This window comes from Penicillium chrysogenum (genome assembly GCF_028827035.1).
Source record: "Penicillium chrysogenum strain IBT 35668 chromosome Unknown utg000005l_segment0_segment0, whole genome shotgun sequence".
In the NCBI taxonomy this organism is placed as follows: domain Eukaryota; kingdom Fungi; phylum Ascomycota; class Eurotiomycetes; order Eurotiales; family Aspergillaceae; genus Penicillium; species Penicillium chrysogenum.
This window is the reverse complement of record NW_026622753.1, coordinates 8,456,645-8,475,476: the sequence shown is the minus strand read 5'-3', so window position 1 is coordinate 8,475,476 and position 18,832 is coordinate 8,456,645. Positions and strand designations below refer to the sequence as shown.

General features: G+C 50.8%; 6 protein-coding genes across 6 annotated transcripts; 3 read left to right on the top strand and 3 right to left on the bottom strand.

Moving 5' to 3' along the window:
* Nucleotides 1-233: 233 nt before the first annotated feature.
* Nucleotides 234-1,388, top strand: N7489_011582 (wax synthase family protein; the record flags this gene model as incomplete). The annotated part of the gene is made up of 1 exon (XM_056717331.1): nt 234-1,388. The coding sequence occupies one exon, from the start codon at nt 234-236 to the stop codon at nt 1,386-1,388; it is 1,155 nt and encodes a 384-aa protein (XP_056564953.1).
* Nucleotides 1,389-2,262: 874 nt separating this feature from the next.
* On the top strand, nt 2,263-3,892 carry N7489_011581 (uncharacterized protein; the record flags this gene model as incomplete). The annotated part of the gene is made up of 2 exons (XM_056717330.1): nt 2,263-2,729; nt 2,785-3,892. The coding sequence occupies 2 exons, from the start codon at nt 2,263-2,265 to the stop codon at nt 3,890-3,892; spliced, it is 1,575 nt and encodes a 524-aa protein (XP_056564952.1).
* Nucleotides 3,893-4,445: 553 nt separating this feature from the next.
* On the bottom strand, nt 4,446-5,996 carry N7489_011580 (UbiD family decarboxylase; the record flags this gene model as incomplete). The annotated part of the gene is made up of 2 exons (XM_056717329.1): nt 4,446-4,982; nt 5,031-5,996. 2 exons carry the CDS (start codon nt 5,994-5,996, stop codon nt 4,446-4,448), a joined length of 1,503 nt encoding a protein of 500 aa, XP_056564951.1.
* Nucleotides 5,997-6,482: 486 nt separating this feature from the next.
* Nucleotides 6,483-7,212, top strand: N7489_011579 (flavin reductase family protein; the record flags this gene model as incomplete). The annotated part of the gene is made up of 2 exons (XM_056717328.1): nt 6,483-6,536; nt 6,583-7,212. 2 exons carry the CDS (start codon nt 6,483-6,485, stop codon nt 7,210-7,212), a joined length of 684 nt encoding a protein of 227 aa, XP_056564950.1.
* Nucleotides 7,213-8,605: 1,393 nt separating this feature from the next.
* Nucleotides 8,606-13,494, bottom strand: N7489_011578 (uncharacterized protein; the record flags this gene model as incomplete). The annotated part of the gene is made up of 3 exons (XM_056717327.1): nt 8,606-8,752; nt 8,820-10,051; nt 10,080-13,494. 3 exons carry the CDS (start codon nt 13,492-13,494, stop codon nt 8,606-8,608), a joined length of 4,794 nt encoding a protein of 1,597 aa, XP_056564949.1.
* Nucleotides 13,495-15,425: 1,931 nt separating this feature from the next.
* On the bottom strand, nt 15,426-17,369 carry has1 (ATP-dependent RNA helicase HAS1; the record flags this gene model as incomplete). Its single annotated transcript, XM_056717326.1, has 3 exons — nt 15,426-15,941; nt 15,998-16,719; nt 16,799-17,369. The coding sequence occupies 3 exons, from the start codon at nt 17,367-17,369 to the stop codon at nt 15,426-15,428; spliced, it is 1,809 nt and encodes a 602-aa protein (XP_056564948.1).
* Nucleotides 17,370-18,832: the final 1,463 nt, after the last annotated feature.

Genomic DNA, 18,832 nt, shown 5'->3' with positions numbered 1-18,832 from the left:
CATGGAAATAGCTGAAATACTCTGGTGGGTATAATTTACCCAGTTCGATATATTAAACCCATACCCGATGATTTGTGTTCAATTCATCTTTGCGGTTATATCCGATGCCTCTAGTGTCACTTGAAATACCTCGGAACTAAAAGAGAAAAAGACTAGAGCACACAATTGGTGCCCCATATCAGCCTATCGGTCGTGTCTTTCTTTTAGTCACGTCTACACCCTTCAACCTGACGATGTCCACACTCCTCATTCCTCCAGCATTCTTTGGTCTCTCGGCCTTGGTATTCTTGGTCGCAATTCAACTGCCTTTGAAGTACCGAGTACGGCTTTCTCCATTGCTGTTCGGTAGTGCATATGCATCGCTCTCTGCCAGCCACTATTTGGACGCCCTTCCAAGCGTTAACACATTATGGGGACTCTTCACCTGTATCTGGATACTGCATGCCATCAGCATCCTTTTCATTGACAAAATTACTATTCCCCGAGGTGCTCCACCATGGACTGCGGCATACAAGATTTGGATGAACCCTCGGCGTCAGTTGGACTGGGATGCCATTGTATCGAGGAATCAGAATACAAACTCAACAAGCAGAGCCCCTTTCATCATTAAGCGTCTGTTTAAAGCCGGCACTTGCTGCGTTCTCCAATTTTGTATCATTGGGCCTTCTGTATATTTGAATTTCTCCTTCACCTCACACGATTTTGGACGAGTTCAAGAGATCTTTATCCGAAGATTAATCTGGCCGGACTATGGGCCCTCGATTACTCCGCGCGAAATTCAGATGAGGATGGTCCTATCCGTATACTGGATCTGGCTGACATACCTCATGCTGGACGTTTGTCATATTCTACTTTCAGTCTTCTTTGTCATCCTTCGAGTTGACACTCCCGAGGAATGGCCGCCATTATTCGGCAGCATGGGAGAGGCCTACGGGGTTCGGCGCTTTTGGGCCAAATTTTGGCACCAACTAACCACACCTTGCTGTGCTTCTTCTGGGAGACTCGTTACTCGGCTGCTCGGATTCAAACCCGCTTCGTCCTTCGAGAAATGCTTTATTGCGTTCTGGACCTTTCTCCTGTCTGCCATTTACCACTTCGTTGCTGATTGGATGGCTGGAGAACCTTGTCGACCGATGAATGATTTGTTCTTCTTTTTTATCAACTTTTTGGTTGTGACAGCTGAGATATCTGTGGCTTCTGTCTGGACTCGAGTGTCGAACGTTGAGATTGGAAGTGCTAAGCACTCCAATACCTCAAAAAGGCAAAAATTTGCAGGTTTCATTTGGCTCCTGTTATTCTTCTTCTGGAGCGTGCCAAAATGGCAATACTCCAAGCTCCAGGCTATGGTTGAACGGCTAGAACATTCAAGACAGGATTTGTACCTGTGATATATTGGACTCGAGAGCATTGATTCTGTCATGATCTCTAGTTCATTTTCATACATGGGGGCATGTAAACCAGCTCAGCAATTGGAGATGCATGCATTTTGTACGGGAGAAAAAGCTTCATTTTGACCTCGGGAGGTTACAATACACGGATAGAGCGGTATAGAGAGCGGTTCTAATTCAGGGATTCAGACACCAAGAAGCCCCTAGTTATGGGTCTTCGTAGTTGCCAGAAAAAGTTCAAGAGATCATATACAGAATGCCGGAGAGGTAATGTTACGGCCCCCATTTCTGGACGGATATCCATCTTGGCAGATCTTGGCTTCTCATAAATTAAAAGGCCAGTTGCAATTAGCTGTACTTTTGAAGAGCCAGGGGTAGGGGTAATGTGGGAAGATTCAAGCCTGATATTTTGGAGCCAGGATTCATGGCCTAGGTCAATTCGATACAACAATTTCAGGATTTGTGGAAACTAGAGGCATTGAGAAGCTCCTGAACTTTCAATCCACCATACAGGAAGTGAAAGCAACTTTTGGGGGTTTGTCGTTTGGTTGAGAAAGATCCCTAGCGCGTGGTCGGGCAATGTCCGATACTCCCGATACGCTAAATCAACGGGCCCCGTAAGAGACACGATACTTTGGTAGCTCCTGAAGATGATACCGTGTACAGTAACATAAAAGAATTTAGCTTTGGATTTCAAGCGAGGTCTCATCCAGCACAAACACCAAATGAAACACGATTTGGGGACCCTTCGAAGGCAAGCATACGGATGCCTTGGCTGATGCCTTGGCTAGTGCATTCAGCGGGGCGCGGCCCAAAATGAAACGGAACTCGCGACCTCGATCGAAGAAATTATTCTACAACATACATCTCCAATATGATATTCCTGTCCCTCCCTCGCGAGGTACAGGTTATGGTTATTTCCCGTGTATCATCGATTGGTGGTCTGGCCGCTCTGTCGCGGTCATGTCGGTCAATACATCACCTATGCGACATGAAAACACGCGAGCGGTTCTACCAGATCCATGTCGAACCGAAAGACTACAGCATCAACAAGAGTTTTGACCTCATGATGGACATCCTTAGGAACCCTAAGCTGGGAAGCTATGTACGGGAGATCGTTCAGACTAGAGAGCCCAGCATGGAGCACCACTACGTCCAGACGGTAGAGCAGCGCGACCTTACTGCGGGCGATAGGGATCTCCTCCGCGCGGCTGTGCGGAACGCGGGCTTTGCCGGCTCCCAAGAAAGCGCGGTGCTCAACATGCTCATGCAAAACACCACAAAGCCCCCGGGTGAAACCGGGGACCTTTTCAGGTTCTATAATACCGCTTATGGGTCTGAGTAAGAAAGTCAACTCCTAGTCAATTGCTTACCTGAGCGCTCACAAGACAAACAGCCATGGTGAGATTCATGGCACCTTTATTGCGCAGGCATTGGCCGCGATCCTCATCTCAGTGTCACCCAATCTGGAATCCCTAGTGATGACACAGCCCTTCAGTGTATTCTCTGGATTCTACAGGGGTGGCGAGAGGCCCCAAGAAGATGATGTTCATTTTCCCCTCGATCGACTCCTCCGTCGGGCCAATGCGAATCCGGCTAGTATTGCGTACCTTCAAAATCTTCGCAAGGTGTATATGATAGTCAATGATAGGCATTCGGATGACCGTTTCTATATGGCCATCGACTTCTTGGAGTGCGTAACGCTTTTCGACCGCCTCCCGTCTATTGAATCCATAAGCACCGATGCCCTCTGTGACGACGAAAATGGCGAGGCGCGCGTTGTGCTAGAGCCCAGATCGTCCAATATTAGCAGAATCCATATCCACCACTCTGCCCTCCCAACAATCTTCCTTGTCTCTCTCATTCAGTCCTGCAAAGTACTACGAGAATTCCACTACACCATCGGTGGCCGGTGCGTGCTAGGAGGCTGGACTACGCCGTTCAATGCCAAGACCTTCATCAAATCAATTTGCCCCCACAAAGACACACTGGAAGTCCTGGATATAGACGCCGAGCGCAACATGCGCTATTTCCACCCCTCTTATTTTGAGGAGAATCGGGTTGACCAGGAAATCGATAAAGGGCAAAGAGCGCTGGAAAGTGATGATGACGATGATGATGAACGCCAAATGCTCCGGCACCTCTCGAGTAATAGCGGGTCACTAAAGGAGTTCCGGAGCTTAAAGCGATTAAGTGTGGGCATTGGGTTTTTGGTATATTTTGCTATGGGTGTCAGGGGAAATGACGAACCAAGACAACCATGTCTGCTACCGGAGGCTCTTCCCGAGAGTCTAGAATATCTTTGCATTCGAGGGTACGAGAAAGGGAAGTGCAAGAAGTGGGATACACATATTGATGCCTTGGTCGCGTCCTTTGTCCTAGGCTCATCGGGGATCAAGGAGATCACAGGAATTGAGGAAACCATCCCCAACTCCGAGGATGTGGAGGATCCGGATGGTGACAAAGACTTGTTGTGGATTCCGAGATATGATGTTGACTACTAGGCCAAGGTCTATTCTGACTCAGAGAATCCTCCAAACTCGTTTTGGATACAAGGTTTGTCTTTGAGATACCCTAATAATTCTAAAACTTGTACATATATATGGGGGGTCGTCCACACTCTAGTCTGCCGGGGCTCATGGGTCTGCGCGAACTCATTAATCTGCCCACTCGCTAGTCTGTGTTGATTATAGATTCAGCGATCTATTCAGCATGTACCCGAGACAAAAATGGTATATGAAAAATACTATAAATGCAGAGATTCTAATCTTGTTCTCTGTAGAATGCAAATGAATGAATTTGTCTATCTTCTTCATATATGGAAAGAAGCCCCTATTTATACCTATGTTTCTTTTTCGTGTACCCTATTATGTCATATTAGAAAGGATCAATAAGGATCAATACGAAAATAGTGAGTCTAATAGTAAGAAGCAAAACTGACAGGCATTGCAAGCCGGCTGTCAGATCAAGCGGCATCTCCGGTAAAAAAAGAGAGGGGATTGATCGACATTCTAATATATGCTTATTCAAAATAACAAAATAACATACAATCTTCATTTACTCCTCTCGGAATCCCATCTTTGTCCAGTTGGCCAAAACCTTCTGCTTGAGCTCCTCAGGGTACGAATTCTCGAAATCGGCCGCTACCCAATCTCTTCCGGTAGTATACTCACATGGGAGAAGTGCATCAGAAACAACCTTTCCTCCCTGAACCGGCGATCCGTTTCCATGCGACATGTATGGAATAAGGGGGAACCCGCGCACATCCTCGTAAAAGATCTCGTCGAGGTTAGGACGGCAGCGAGTCGAGAAAGCCCACATTACATCCTTTCCATTATAGACATCGATGTCGTCGCCGCAAAGCACGAGCCGGTGAATGGTGTAGCCAGGCTTACAGTTGAAGACCAGATCGCCGACCTTCTTGGAGAACTCTTTCGGGGTGGTCTTCATTTCCCGCAGCTTTGCGGTGTCAATTCTCAGAGCGACCCAGGTCACTTGGGACTCGAACGGCGCGAAAGCATCAGTCACCGGGAGACCGGCTTGTTGGCAGACCTTGCGGATCTCGGCAGCGGCCAGTGAGCCGATCATGGTATGCTAATACTTGTTAATAGGGAACAGGAAAGGCGGAGGCGGGTGACTTACAGTCTCATCGGTTAGTCGACCGCAAGATGACATGGGCATAATGGGGTTGTTGCGGTAGGTGATGCGGTCGACCTTGTACTTGGGCCACAGGTGTGTATCTCCAGGGAAGACATAGCCGTGCATTTCACCGAATGGACCCTCGGGACCCTTGTCCGTGATAGAAAGCGTACCTTCAAAGACGATTTCGGAGGTGGCAGGCACGTAGAGATTGTTAGTATCGCACTTGACTAGATCCAAGGCGGAACCAGTCATGGCACCGACATAGCCAGCCTCGGTCACACCATCGGGGATGGGCATGCTCGAGGCCATGATCGCGGCAGGGGGAACACCGAAGGCTAGAGCCCACGGGACGTCGCGGCCTTCCTTCTTCCACATCTGGTGGATCTGCCAAATGTGCTGGGGCTCAATGACTAGACCGGTCAAGTGCTTATCATCGGAGACCATTGCGCGGGCAATAGACCAGTTGGTCCACGACCCATCGGGGGACTGAACAATGTGCATTCCGTAGGTCTGGATGTATTTTCCTCCATCGGCCTGGTGGATCTGGGGTGCAGGCAGTTTGGTCAGATCAATCTGGCTTTCTTGGAGGAAGTTCTCTTTGCAAGGTCCGGTAGACACGATGTTGGGAGGGATCGGCGCCATGGTGCTAGCCGAGAGCATCTTGTCAAGGATGTCGCGCATAGATGCGGTCGGTGGCAAGGCCAGGTGTCGTGCAAGTCGACCATAACGATCCTTTGGAGACTTCCTGAGAGATCCGGGGCCACCCAAGATGCGGAAGAGGCCGTTTTCAGCACCAATGAGGTTGTTGAAGAGCGGGGCCTTGTCGTCCGTTTCACAGACAAGACGAGTAATGGCGGCGGCTTCAAGATTGGGATCAACGGGAGTGTCAATCTCAACCAGGTCATTGTCGGCCTTCAAGGCCTCGACAAATGACCGGAAGCAGAGGTGAGGCTCGGTGTTGGCCATTGTGAATCTGTCTTTGTAGGTAGAGGTTGTGTATGTGTTGAGTGGACTTGGACTTGTGAACCAGGGCCTCCCGCAATCCAACCAGCTTAAATACCCCCGTGCAAGTCTTAGCACGGTAATCTCGGATCGTCACACATCAAATTCAGGTATGACGGGCCGATTCATCCATGAGAGTTCTCGGAATGCCGCATACTTCGGCACTTTCGCAGGCGCCGAAGGCCCCACTCCGAGGCCCCGAGCTACCGAAGAACGATCCATGGAACTCGAACCACTTATTCTGGATTTGTATGAGGAAGTCGTCACGTGGCTTCGGACGTCGGAATTGTTGTCATGATGCAGATGGACTATTGCCGCTGGGATCGGCTATTGCCCCAAAGGACCCTCATATGACGTCGGCACTTCGATCGGCAGTTGGGAATACATGTACATAACTAAGAGGGGTTGACTTCCAGAAGCACAGAAACAGAAACAGAAACAAGATACGTCATGTTCTACCAACCCGGAGTTACAGAGCACAATCTTCCCCACGACCCGTTCAAGGTGAAGCTCCAGGACGGACAATGGACGACATAGCTAACAGTAACAGGCGTGCGTGGTGCCTCGTCCGATCGGATGGATCTCCACCAAGAACAAAGAGGGCCAAGCTAACTTGGCGCCTTACTCCCAATTCAACAACCTTACATTCGACCCGCCATACGTGATGTTCTCTTCAAATCAGACCGTGAACGGTACGCGCAAGGACACGGTAGTCAACGCGGAGCAGACCGGACGCTTCGTCTGGAATCTGGCGACGTGGGACCTTCGTGAGGCCGTCAACATCTCGGCCGAGCAAGTACCCTATGGGGTAGACGAGTTTGAGCGCGCCAAGGTAACCAAAGAGCCCGCAACGCTGATGGATGTCCCCATGGTGCGGGAGTCGCCGGTAAAATTTGAGTGCGAATATCATTCCACCGTGCGGTTACCAGGAAATCCTCCGATGGGCACCGTGGATGTGGTGATCGGCCGGGTGATCGCCGTACATATCAAGGACGAGGTGTTGACAGATGGAATCTTGGATATCAAGAAGACGAAGCCGATCGCGCGCTGTGGGTACTATCAGTACACGGTGGTGACGGAGACATTCGACATGGTGATTCCTGGCATGTCGGAGGATGTTCTATATGGCTTAGAAGGGAGTGCGAAGCGAAATCGCGAGGCTGAATCGCGGAATACGTGATCTGGGTGATGCCAATTTAGGACTGATTCTAGAACTACTGGCTGCTATGCCCCTCCTCTGACCAGCGAGTGTAGTATATGGTTCTCTCTAAACGCCCATAGAGTCATCGAACAATGATCGTATCCCTTCGATATAATAGAGCTGAGTGAACCTTTTATGGCACGGCCTTTGCTTGTGATGGTAGTACAATCTGAAGGACAGACGGGCTATTTATGCAATTCTGTTTGCACCCACCACTCGTCCTGTTCGAGTTCCATAGCAGAGCTTCGCTTTTCCTGCTCCCGTTGTAGCATTTTTCACACTAGGCGGGGAACATATCTTTTTCCTCTCCCTCGAGACTAGTCGCTCTTTGCTCAAGCGGGATGTGCTCCCCACAACTTAGTACCGGTCCTTGAGCATTTCCCCTATTCTAGTAGGATAATACCGACCTGCAACATATCCTGGGATAGTCTCCTCCTCGATTGCCTGGCTCTCAATACTCGGATGAAATTCGGATTGGTGAAGTCGAGAGGTGTCCATCTTCGTCCGAGCTGCGGTAAGGACTGAAGAAAAGACCTCAACATGTCGGAGATAAAGAAGATCGCGTTCTTCTACAGCGCGTTGAATTTACTTTCGGAATACAGTTTAGTGGACGGGAGTGCCAAGACAGCAGTGGACTCATTGGTGACAGAAGATGGCCAGCTGAGGTCCTGCGAAGGTCCCTGCCTTCGAAGGTTGATCTACGGCCCGGCCCGTGAACGGAACCTTGGAACCTTTGTTCTATTTACAATTGAGGAAGCTACAAGCCCTCGGGTAAGAGGGAAAGAACCAAAAATTCCTTGGGTGACGCTGTGTCTATGGTTTGTACAAGGAGCATTTCGAGTATTTTCGGCGAAGCTTGATCACTGCTCCCGCTTGAATCGGGATCAGGGATGATTTTATATATTCCCCTTGACATCTACATGAATGAACGCAAAGACTGAAAGATACTTCCACGCCTCGAAATTGGAATAGATTATGTTTCCTCTGCACCACTATCTACACCACAACACAAAGGCTACAACAAGAGGCTCAAACGCCCACGCCCACTAGATGCGCGAGAGCAGACGCATGCCCCGGAAATAAGATCGGGGGAAATAGGCAGAGAAACTTAGCGTAGAAAAAGCCAGGGAGGCGAAGAGAAGACATAACTTCCCGCTCATCCCATAGCCATTGACATGAAACATGAAAGGCAGGAAATATTGTTAGACATTTAAACACGCACACACACATTGCTCATAGATTTGGGATGAAGGACTGAAACCAGAGTCCCAATGAATGGTCATAACTGTCGTAAGGAGAAGAGGGAAAAGCAAAAGCGCTAGATGGAAACGGAGATTGAAAACATCAACCCAGGGGTATCACAGTGGAAGTCTCAATATTGCTCGTCTTCATAGTCGATTTGCGCGGGACTGCCTCGGTAGCGGGTTCGCTTGATGTTGCCTGGGCTGTAGGAGCCGGCAGATGTGAGGGGACGCGGGCCAGTTGGCTTGCGTGTGGGAGGAGAATAGATGGCAGAGTTCTGGAAAGGTTGGAGGTTAGGATTTGTCCAACTGAAACGGTAGAGAGGGAGCCTCTGAAATACATACTCTGGAAACAACACGGTCGCCGCTGTAAGCTGCTTCCTCGTCATCCGCCACTTTAGGTTGACGCTCGGGGATGAGAGGGCCCGCGTCCTTGATCTTGGGAGGACGGGGTGGACCCGGTGTACGGTTTGCGCGGGAACTGGTCTCCGAGTAGCCTGCGTCGGAGATCGGGGACAGGCGCGTGGCACCACTGACACCGCTGACACCGCTGTTGCGGTTTTGGGGAGGGTTGTTTGCAGACAGGCTGGGGTTGGATTCCCACTGGTCTGAGCCAGCGGGAGAAACAGGACCTGCGTAGGTCTGAGCCTCGGTTTCGAGGCGAGACTGGTAACGTGCGGTTGGGCCTTGTCGGGGCTGAGGGTGCTGCAGCTCAAGACTACCACGGTGGCCACGGTACTTGGGCGGCTCAGACACCTGGGAAGGAACTAATGGCGAAGGGGGTCTGTTTTCATCTTGCTCGTCATTCAGGGTATAGGTGGATCTGATTCTGTCATCTCCCTGGGGATCATAATAATCGCCTTTGTAGGGGCCATGTGGTGCGAGGTCAGACCCAGACCGAGACTCGTCCGAGGTCGGACGTTCTTTACGGGAAGGCTGGATGCTGTTGCGAATGCCGTCGCCCATCGAGGTAGCCGTGGACTTAGACCAGCGTGAGATCTTCGGGAAGATGGACGAGCTGCTGGACTTGTGCTTGCGGGCCTTAGGGGTTGTCTCGGTGCTACGAGCTGTTGTGGCCACCGGCTTGCGCGGAGGAGTGTCAAGCGGCAATGAACCAGACCGCTCGTGACGGGGCGCATCGCGGACAGGAAGATGCGAAGTCAGGAACTGGTCACGATCATCAAGCTCAAGGTCTTCGTCAACTTCATGGACAGTGCTGACTCGCTGATCCGAATCTCTGCGCTGCCCATTGGCCGGGCGAGAAGAGCTGGACCCGTAGGGTGAGCGGCTCGTCTCGGCAGATACTCCGTTTTGACCGGGGGTCTCGTACCCGCTTGGCTCCATGCTTCCCATTCTGTGAGGGCTAAAGCCATCTTGTCCATATCGCATGGCTTCAACCTCGCCAAGCAGCTGCTCAAGCATGCCTTCAATCTTGGCTAAATCACCGCCCGACTTGAGACTCAGCCCCTTCAGTGCACGCTTGAAGATGCTCTTCCGCTTGTCGTCCTCGTCGGCCGTGTTTAGCTGCCGATTCCGAGAAGCACTGGGGGGGCAATGGCCGAGGTCCACCAAGCGCCCTGTGAGTCCGCTCATGTCCCCTGTCACTAGTGTCCATGATGAGATCATCTTGGTCGGCGATGAATTTCTTCATCTGCTCGAAGGAGGTGCGCATCTCAGCAGCACTTCGAACCAAAGTAACAAGAATCTCGGTATCTCTGGCATTCCGCTGGGCATCCCGAACAGTCAAGTGATCCATAAGAGCCACAATATCCTGGGATTGGATTCTCTCAATACCTCGGCCGGTCGCGCTGTCATAGAGTGGTGAGCCGACGCCGTGGGAGTAGCCACTGAAGTGGCGTTCGTGACCAGAGGCAAAAGGATCGTCTGCCCCAGCAGGACTATCGAAGCTACCCATCCCAGCGGCATCCACGCCCGCAAGACCTCGACTAGCTTGCTTCGGGGTTCCGATGCTGGGAGACATGGGGTTAGCAGCCGAAACATAGCCTTCATCCTTGGCACCAGGAGGGGTACCGAACAATTGCCGGGGTTGGTTGTCTCCAGAGTGGGCAGAGTAGTCATCGCCGCCAAAGATATTCTGGGCAGTCTGGTAGTATTCGGCATCAAGTCCTATCTGTTGCTCGGCATTGAGACCCTTAGACCCACCAATCTGGGTATCGTAGTAGTGATCGGCCGGCGGGGACCTGGAATCATACCCCCAGTTGTCTGCCTGGGCGATACCACCAATGGGGCCCTGTATAATGGACGGATTGGTGTTGATTTCAGACTCCGATTCTTGGCTTTCATCGTCGCCGCGAGGACTCTCCATTCCACGCGGGGCATTGGCAGCCATCATAGCAGAGTCGTCCATGTCCTCAAAAGATTGGGTAACGCTCTGAGGGGGCGATGTGGCACCCATCCGTCGAGGGAACGAGGTCTCGTCGGCATTGAAAGCATCCTGGCGTTGCTTCAAGGGACTTCCGCGGTAGACTTCGCTTCCTGGCTTTTCGGGGCTTCGACTGCCTGATCGTGGAGCCAGATCGGTTTGCGAGCGGTTCGAGGATGTAACTTGGGATTCAAGAACAGAGGGGTCCATCAAGGATGCGACTGCAGATTCGACGGCTATCGGGTGCATAAATTGAGGGTTAGCAGCAATGCCGGTAGTCACAGGGTGGCCCTCTTTGACTTTCTCCATGAAGTCAACATCGCTATCTCCATCGTCGCCGGAGCGCCTGCTCTCTTGGTCATAGCCATAGAAGCCATTGTCTTGGGAGCCCTGGCGCGAATGTTCGTATCCGAGCCCAGGTGATTCATGGCTGTGCTGCTTGAAAATTCCACTCTGGCTGTGTGAGCTGGTGCCCTGACGGGTGGATCTCGCGAGGTTTGTACTAGGGGCGGACGATAGAGAGTCAATGGATAGTTGAGGCTCAATCTCATGCTTGCCGTCCACGTGCTGCTCGCCGTGAGCCGAGTAATCGTTGTAGTGAGTATGGGTATGATCACTTGCAATGCTCTGAATGGGGCTCAGTCCGCGGCCGGTGTCATGGTGATAGTCGTTTTCCGTTTCACGATGTCCGGGCTGAGCGGCGTCAAGGAGGTTAGCTGCGGCTGCAGCTGCAATTGCCCAGTTACCGCCGTCGGTTCCAGGAGATTGACTCTGTTGATGCAGGTCCCGCTCCGAAGCACTGTGCACCGAGATATTATGGTGCGACTGATTGCCATGGCGCATCCTGAGCTCATACCGCGAGTCGATGGAATTTCTGGTAGGAGTGCGAGAAGCTGGGGACATAGTTTGCCTAGGCGATCCGCGAGCAACATCGAAGTAGGAGGCCTGCTTTTCGGGAGTGGGACTTGCCGTTCGCTCAGAGAGCAACGAGTTTCTAGTTAACTCGGAGTCGATCTCGCTGTGCATTGGCATTGGCGCAACATTGTGCTTCTGGAAAACAAGCTCGGTTTCGTTGTAGTTCATGCTCTCGGTGCTCTTGCGTGAGGCACTTTTCCGGGAGCCACTATTTCGGCGGCGCTCCTTTTTGCCGAGACTAGAGTTGGAGTCGTGGTGTTTCAAAGAAGCCGCTGTCAGAGCAGAACCGACTCGGCCAGCAGCATGGGCTTCACGAAGACCCTTGCTCTTCTGCCTGCGGATCTTGTCTTGTTCGGTGTATTCGGGTCGATTGGCCCATCTCACCGCCATATCGGAGGCTTCGCTGCTTTTACTTGATTTGCGCTCCCCGTTGCGTGGAACAGCCTCGGGAGAAAGGACGATTCCTTCGTCCTTGCTATCCTTGTTCAGAACAACTTTGGGCTTCATAACATCCGGCGCACTGGCGTGCTTGGAGAGACGCCGACCTAGCTCATCCCTGGAACTCGTGCCGGATGAATAAGATGTAGCCATGTCCCGGTCAAATTTGTTCTTGTTGGTCATGACTTTTTGGTCCTTCTTGAGCTCCTTTAGCTCTGGTAGGATCAATCTTCTGATCGCATCTTCGACCGTCTCGAGTAATTTTGGGTTGTTGATTGAGGACTTGGACGCACCCGAGCGAACGGAGTACTGATCAGACTTGTGGTTTGAAGAGACTGCAGATGTGCTGAGAAGACTAGATTCGGGACTGATGATATCCTCTTCCGCATACCTGTGCTTTCGGCGACGGGATGGTTTTGTTTCGGCTTCAAGGTAATCCTTGCTTCCCTTGCTTTTGTGTTTGCTGCCGGAAGCCTCTTGCGGTGATCCAGTGAGCTTTTCTGCCACGCGATGCGCAATTCGCTCATGACTCAAACTGCGACTTCGTTGTCGGTGGGGGGTCTTGAGCAATCCCTTATCTTCAGTGGGCGAGCCACGCTCCATACTCTGGCTGCGCTTCCGCCTGGGGCCCGCCGACGAAGCGTTGATCATGCTGTCCGGCGGCATGGATGAAACCTCTGATGCGGTGTTCATGTATCGGGTGTCTTGCGAGAGGGAAGACATCTCGCTGTCCTGTCCGCGGTTCACGAATTCGATTTCTACGGGCTCGCGACGTGATGAATGATGACCCTCTTCCTCGCCTGAATTCGAGCCAAGGCTGTGGTCATCCGTTGCGCCCGTATCCAATTGCTTTTGTTTTGAGGATGGCGATGGTAGGGATATCCGGTGGGTATATGAGGGTTTGCGGGTGCCGCTTCCGCTTGATTCGGTGATTTGAAAGTGGTCCTTTTTGTCTCTGGACTTCCTAGCCGACGATGGTGTGACACGCACTCGCACGCTAGGACGAGAGACAATGCCGCTTGAGCCTTTACCGCCCTCGAAATACTCGATGAGTAATGAGGTATGAGAGTCGTGTTGAGAACGAGACAATTTCTCGTCGCGGTCCCGCTGTCGCCGAGTGGAGACAGTGATGGGGCTACCGTCGTCTGGGATAGAGTACGACGTTTTGTCTGTGCGGCGAGAAATGTCAGTTGCCAGATCTGTGCCCGTTGCGCTGTCCCCCGTGGTATCGATGATGGATTCTGTGGGGGCGGGAAGAATCGGTCTGCGGGTATTGACCCCCATGATGGTGAGGCGTCCTTCAACCCAATCGCATGCTCCGTGGTGCTCGACCGAGGGGAGGATGAGGGGAGTGTTGTTGGGGTGATGAGTGTTGCTCCGCGCTTTTTGGCACGATGGGGAAGGACAGGTTGTAGGAACTCAAGAGATCCTACGAATTATTTTGATAGGAGGTGAGAGCGTACCAGCGCAGACCACGGAACAGTGGGGAAGAAGAATGTGGAATTAGGAAGGAGAGGAAAGCAACGGTGAGTCTAAGGTGCTGTCGAAGCTCGCCGATCCCCTCACATGAAATGATGAAATGTGATGAGAGGGAATAGGGGAAAGAATTTCAAGATCTGAGGAATGAAAGATGAAGCAGTCGAATATCAGCCGGTACCCTTGTAATTAAGACGGTTGCCCAGCCTCATAAGAAGAAAAAAAATTAAAAAATTGAAGAGGCTGGATGTGATGATTGTACATCCTAGGTTCCGAGCCGCGTGGGCCGCCATACAAAAAGTACCCGACAACTACCTACACGAAGGTACAGAGTACATTGTAAACAAACGGAACCCTGGGATCCATTCGGGATCGTCTTTTGGTTCCTTGGTTCCTTGGTTCATCTCCATTTTACTTTATTTGGTTTTCCATCTTTTGATATTCGACATACGAAGTATTGCTTGCATTTCAGCTTCATCTCCCCAAAAGCTACTCTGTATAACCCTCGCTGTGCTTCGTGGCTGGGGTAATCTTGGCAAATCCAACCCTCCTAAGGACTAACACAATTTTCCACCACAAAACACCCAGAAATTAAAATGGGAAAACACTTCGGTGTACCCGTCACACACGAACACATACGGTCCACCTGCAGTTCTCCGTGGGACCCGCAAAAGACAAGGCAAAAGAACCGGAACAAGCACACCGTCGCCCAGACGACAGAGACCCTGGAGACCGGGTGATTGGGCCCAACATCTGCCAGCTCATCACACTCGTGTGCTCGGGCTTTCAACCTGACCAACCTCTCCATGGTGAAATGATTGGACTTATTGGAATTTATGAAATGGTTGGCCGACCGTCCGCATACAAAATACACCGACAATATTTCCCAACTTTTGGCGCCAGACTCACTTATCCGGGATCTCACCCTGTGACTGGGCAGAACCACACGTAGCGCTTGCAAGGGGTGCAAGCAATTCCCATCGAGACGACTTATGCAGCTGGGGGGTTGAGGCATTGCTGTATCTCGTACATTAGTGGCAATCGAGCTGCTTGGCTTTGTCATTGGCAAACGATCGCTTGGCCATAATACTGCGTAATATTCCAAGGCTGGTATCTTCCAATTGGATCGGCTCGGCGCGTATATGAGGGTTGTAGAACTCACTACGGAGTACATGTAGGTACCAACATGTACTTCTGTAAGGATACTCTTAGTACTCCATACGGAGTATATGGATTCTCATTGTGCTCACCTCTTCTGTAGTCCTCCTATTCTTGTTTGGAGTCAAGCCCCTCCCACGTGGAAAAGCTCCGAAGCCCACATGGCTCAATGAATGCTTGCTGTGGCATTCCGTGGGGAAGGAATAAGCCTTACGGACATCACACAATCAGAGATTGCATGATTGGCGTCCACGGGTCTAGATATATTGAGCTGATCAAAGGGAACTCTGGCTGAGCCCTCAGGCTGAGGGTATACTTATTATGTTTACTATATGTACAAACCATCGACCAAGGCGCAAGGGGCTTTAAAAGATTGATCCATACCAATAGTAAGATGCATTCGACTATCCCTCCGCTAGTCATACGAATATTCAACTCGGATGTCATCTCTCTCATGATTACGGAATAAAAGGGAAAAAGTTGAAACCCAAATAGATATATCCACATTGCTGAACTCCAATGTCCCTAAAATAGAATATGCAGAGACAATCGATCGCTTTTGATGTTCATACAGATTGTTCTTAGTCATTGTGCTTCCGCTTGAACTTAAGTCCAGCACCGTGCTTGGGCTGGCTACCGTACGTGCGGCGTCCTTGCTGCTCCTGCTTCTTATCGCGGCTGAGGCTGGAGCCCAGCTGGATGTCAATGCGAGGCGGGGCATTGAAACCGAAGCCCTTGGCAATCTTGACGAGGTCAAGCTTGTTCACATCGAACACAGTGCGAAGGGAGTGCGAGGCGTATGCTTGCAAGTACGAACGATAGCCATCCTTCGCCGACTTGTTGAGGTAGTAGTTTTGGCCGATGAGCTTCTCCAGCTGAGACTGCACATTGACAATCTTAGAGGCCGGGAACTCGAACTCCACGACAGGCACACGCGCGTCCTTGAGGTGCTTCAAGAAACCAACCTCCGAAGGCTGGAGGAACATCAGACTGCGACCCTTGCCTTCTTTACCACGGGCGGTACGACCGACACGGTGGATGTAGTCACGAGGATCATCAGGGGGATCAAACTGGATAATCCAATCGACAGCGGGAATCTGGAGTTTGAGTCAGTTATGGAATAGACGTGGTAATTGGGGGTTAGGAAACATACATCCAAGCCACGAGCAGCAACATCAGTACAGATCAAGGTACCTTGCTTAGCATTGCAGAACTCGAAGAAAGTATTGGTCCGCTTCTGCTGCTTCTGCTTTCCGTGCAATTCCAGAACGGGGAGATCGATGTAGTTCAAAAGCTCGGCATGGTACTTGACGCAGCTGCAGCTCGAGAAGAAGACAATAATCTTCTTCTTGAGGTTACGCTTGAGGAATGAGAAGAGAAGCAAGAAACGCTTGTCTGCCTCACACACTACGTAGCCTTGTTCCAGACCCGCGACTGTGCTGTGCTCCTTGCTGTGGTCGACGTTAATGTAAAGCGGTCCGGGGCGCAGGGATATCCGGGCCAGATCCTCGACTTTAGTTGTCTGTGTAGCACTGAAGAGCATAGTTTGGCGCTCCTCAGAGGGCAGAATTTTGACGATCTGACGAATCTCATCTTCGAAACCAACTTCAAGAATCCGGTCTGCCTCGTCAATGACCAAGGTCTTCAGGTTCTTGAAGACGAATCCTTGGGTGTTCTGCAGGTGATCCAGCAAACGACCGGGTGTCGCAACGAGCAGATTGACACCCTTCATCAGTTTCTCGGCCTCAGCGCGACGGTTGGCGCCTCCAATCACGATACCGTATGTCTGCGAGTGGTGGGCCATGAGCTCACGGGCAACACCGAAGATCTGCAGTGCGAGTTCGCGGGTAGGGGACACGACGAGAACACCAGTACCTGCATCGAAATAGTTAGTCATCAGTCTCAATGGCAAGGAAATATCAGATAAAGGCATGAAGGGGGGGAAATTACTCACCGTTTCGGGGCTTGAAGCGCAGGGCGTGCAGCATCTCAATCGCGGGGAGCAGGAAGGCCAAAGTCTTTCCGGAACCAGTCTTCGCAGCACCGAGCACATCCCGTCCGGCAAGCAAAGGAGGAACGGTACGTTGTTGGATCTCGGTCATGGTCGTGAAGCCCATGTCGTTGATACCCTGCATGGTCTTCTCGGAAAGGTTGAGCTCGGTGAACTTCTGCAGCCTGCCCTCAGTCTGGGGCAAACGGACATCTTCCATAGTAGGAAGATCCGTACCGTTCACAGCTGCGGTGTCTTCGGCGTCATTGCCCTCCTCCGCATCCACCTCCTCAACATCCTCAACGGCCTCGGCCTCGTCGGCGCTCTCTTCCTCGGCACTTGGTGAAGGGCTAACCTTGCGCTTCTTGGTAGCCTTCTCAGCTGAAGCCTTCGGTGTCGAAGCAGCACTATTCTTCGGGGTCACTGCGGGGCTGGATTTGGCTTCCACGGGTTTGGCGACATCACTCTCTGCTTTCGAGCCGTGCTTTCTCTTGCGCTTGTTGATGGACTTTGCGGTGTCCACGGGGCCAGGCATTTTGTTGATTGGTCCTGCGACAGTGCAGTATTTGGCACTGAAACAAAGCAATCAAGGGTTTGTCTCGTATCTGGACCTTGTGTTTTGCAGGTCTAGATTATTGATCTCTGCGGGCGGGAATCATTCTGCTACTTTTTTTTTCTAGTCGGTGAGATGTGGCAGAACTCCACATCACGTGCTGATAACTAGGCTCGATCGGTTTGTGCCTTATATATAAGGTAGTTGAAATTATGACCTTGCCCACGAAATTCTATTTCGACCATAACTTGTAACTTGGATGTAGCACTTCGAGACAACAAAGACCACATGTGTTTCAAGTTTAAGGACCCCATATTTCAGATATTAACTATCAATTCTTCTTACACCTGAGAATAAGTGATGCCGAGAAGGATATGCGCCTGGTGGGTTCCCCTGGTTTACATAGTGGAACAAGGACGGAATGTTAGCTTGCAGGCTGTGCAAGTGCCGCTATCTTAGCCTTAAGTTAGGCAGCTGAGTTATTGGAGTATGTGTGACATATGTTTACAACATGCGGAGTACAACAAGTGACTGCTCAGTCGTCGCACATATCTATCACGCCAAGTGCTTGTCTTTGTCTAGGGGCATTGGTCTTCAGTATCCTTACGGATTACTCTACATGCATGTATAAATTGCCCTGACTGAGTCCTGCTCTAGTTTCTAGCCGAGTCGGCTTCTATTCCTCAATAAGAGTTACTAAGACAGTGACTACAGGGGCCTAGCTTGACAGTCTAGTATCAGCGCTCATTTTCCCTGGAAGAAGCATTAAAGAGAAATCTGAGTATTGCTTGTACATTGCAACAGAGAACTGGGAGCAAAGTATAAATTTACAACCAAAGAGATATAAGTACTCCGTAACTATACCTTCAACAATCCAATTGCAGCCAAGGCAGAGATTTCTAGCCGATCTACGGAGTATAGATGGTATGCAATGATTAAGCCGCGAATCAGACAATGTCAGTGGATCCAAAATTACTAGTGGACAGTGTAGCCAGACCACCGGTGGCTCAAGTTCCTGACGGTCTACTCCGTAGAAAATACATACTAACTAGTACTAGAGGGTCGTATACGAATACGATGAGGTCTCTCATTTAGCACATTGGTAGCCACCAATTTTATAACAAGTTATACCAGGTGAGATCAGAGATTGAGCGGGAAGATAAGACGTCATGACGCGCAAATGAGGATACGTTACCATTCTGATCATCCTTTCCTGGTGATCAGGGGTGATAGTACGGAGTAGAATACACTAAGCAAGCTAGAAAAAAAATTCATAGTAAAAGGGGTGAGCGGATATGATTTGACACAATTATACCAAGCTCACAAATGGTCCATGCATATGGAGGTTCCTTTATTTCTGAAACGTGTGTGATCCGGCCAGACGATGATGATGGGGCCTCTGCCAATACGAGGCTGTGCAATCGCGTGAACATTAATGTCAGTTG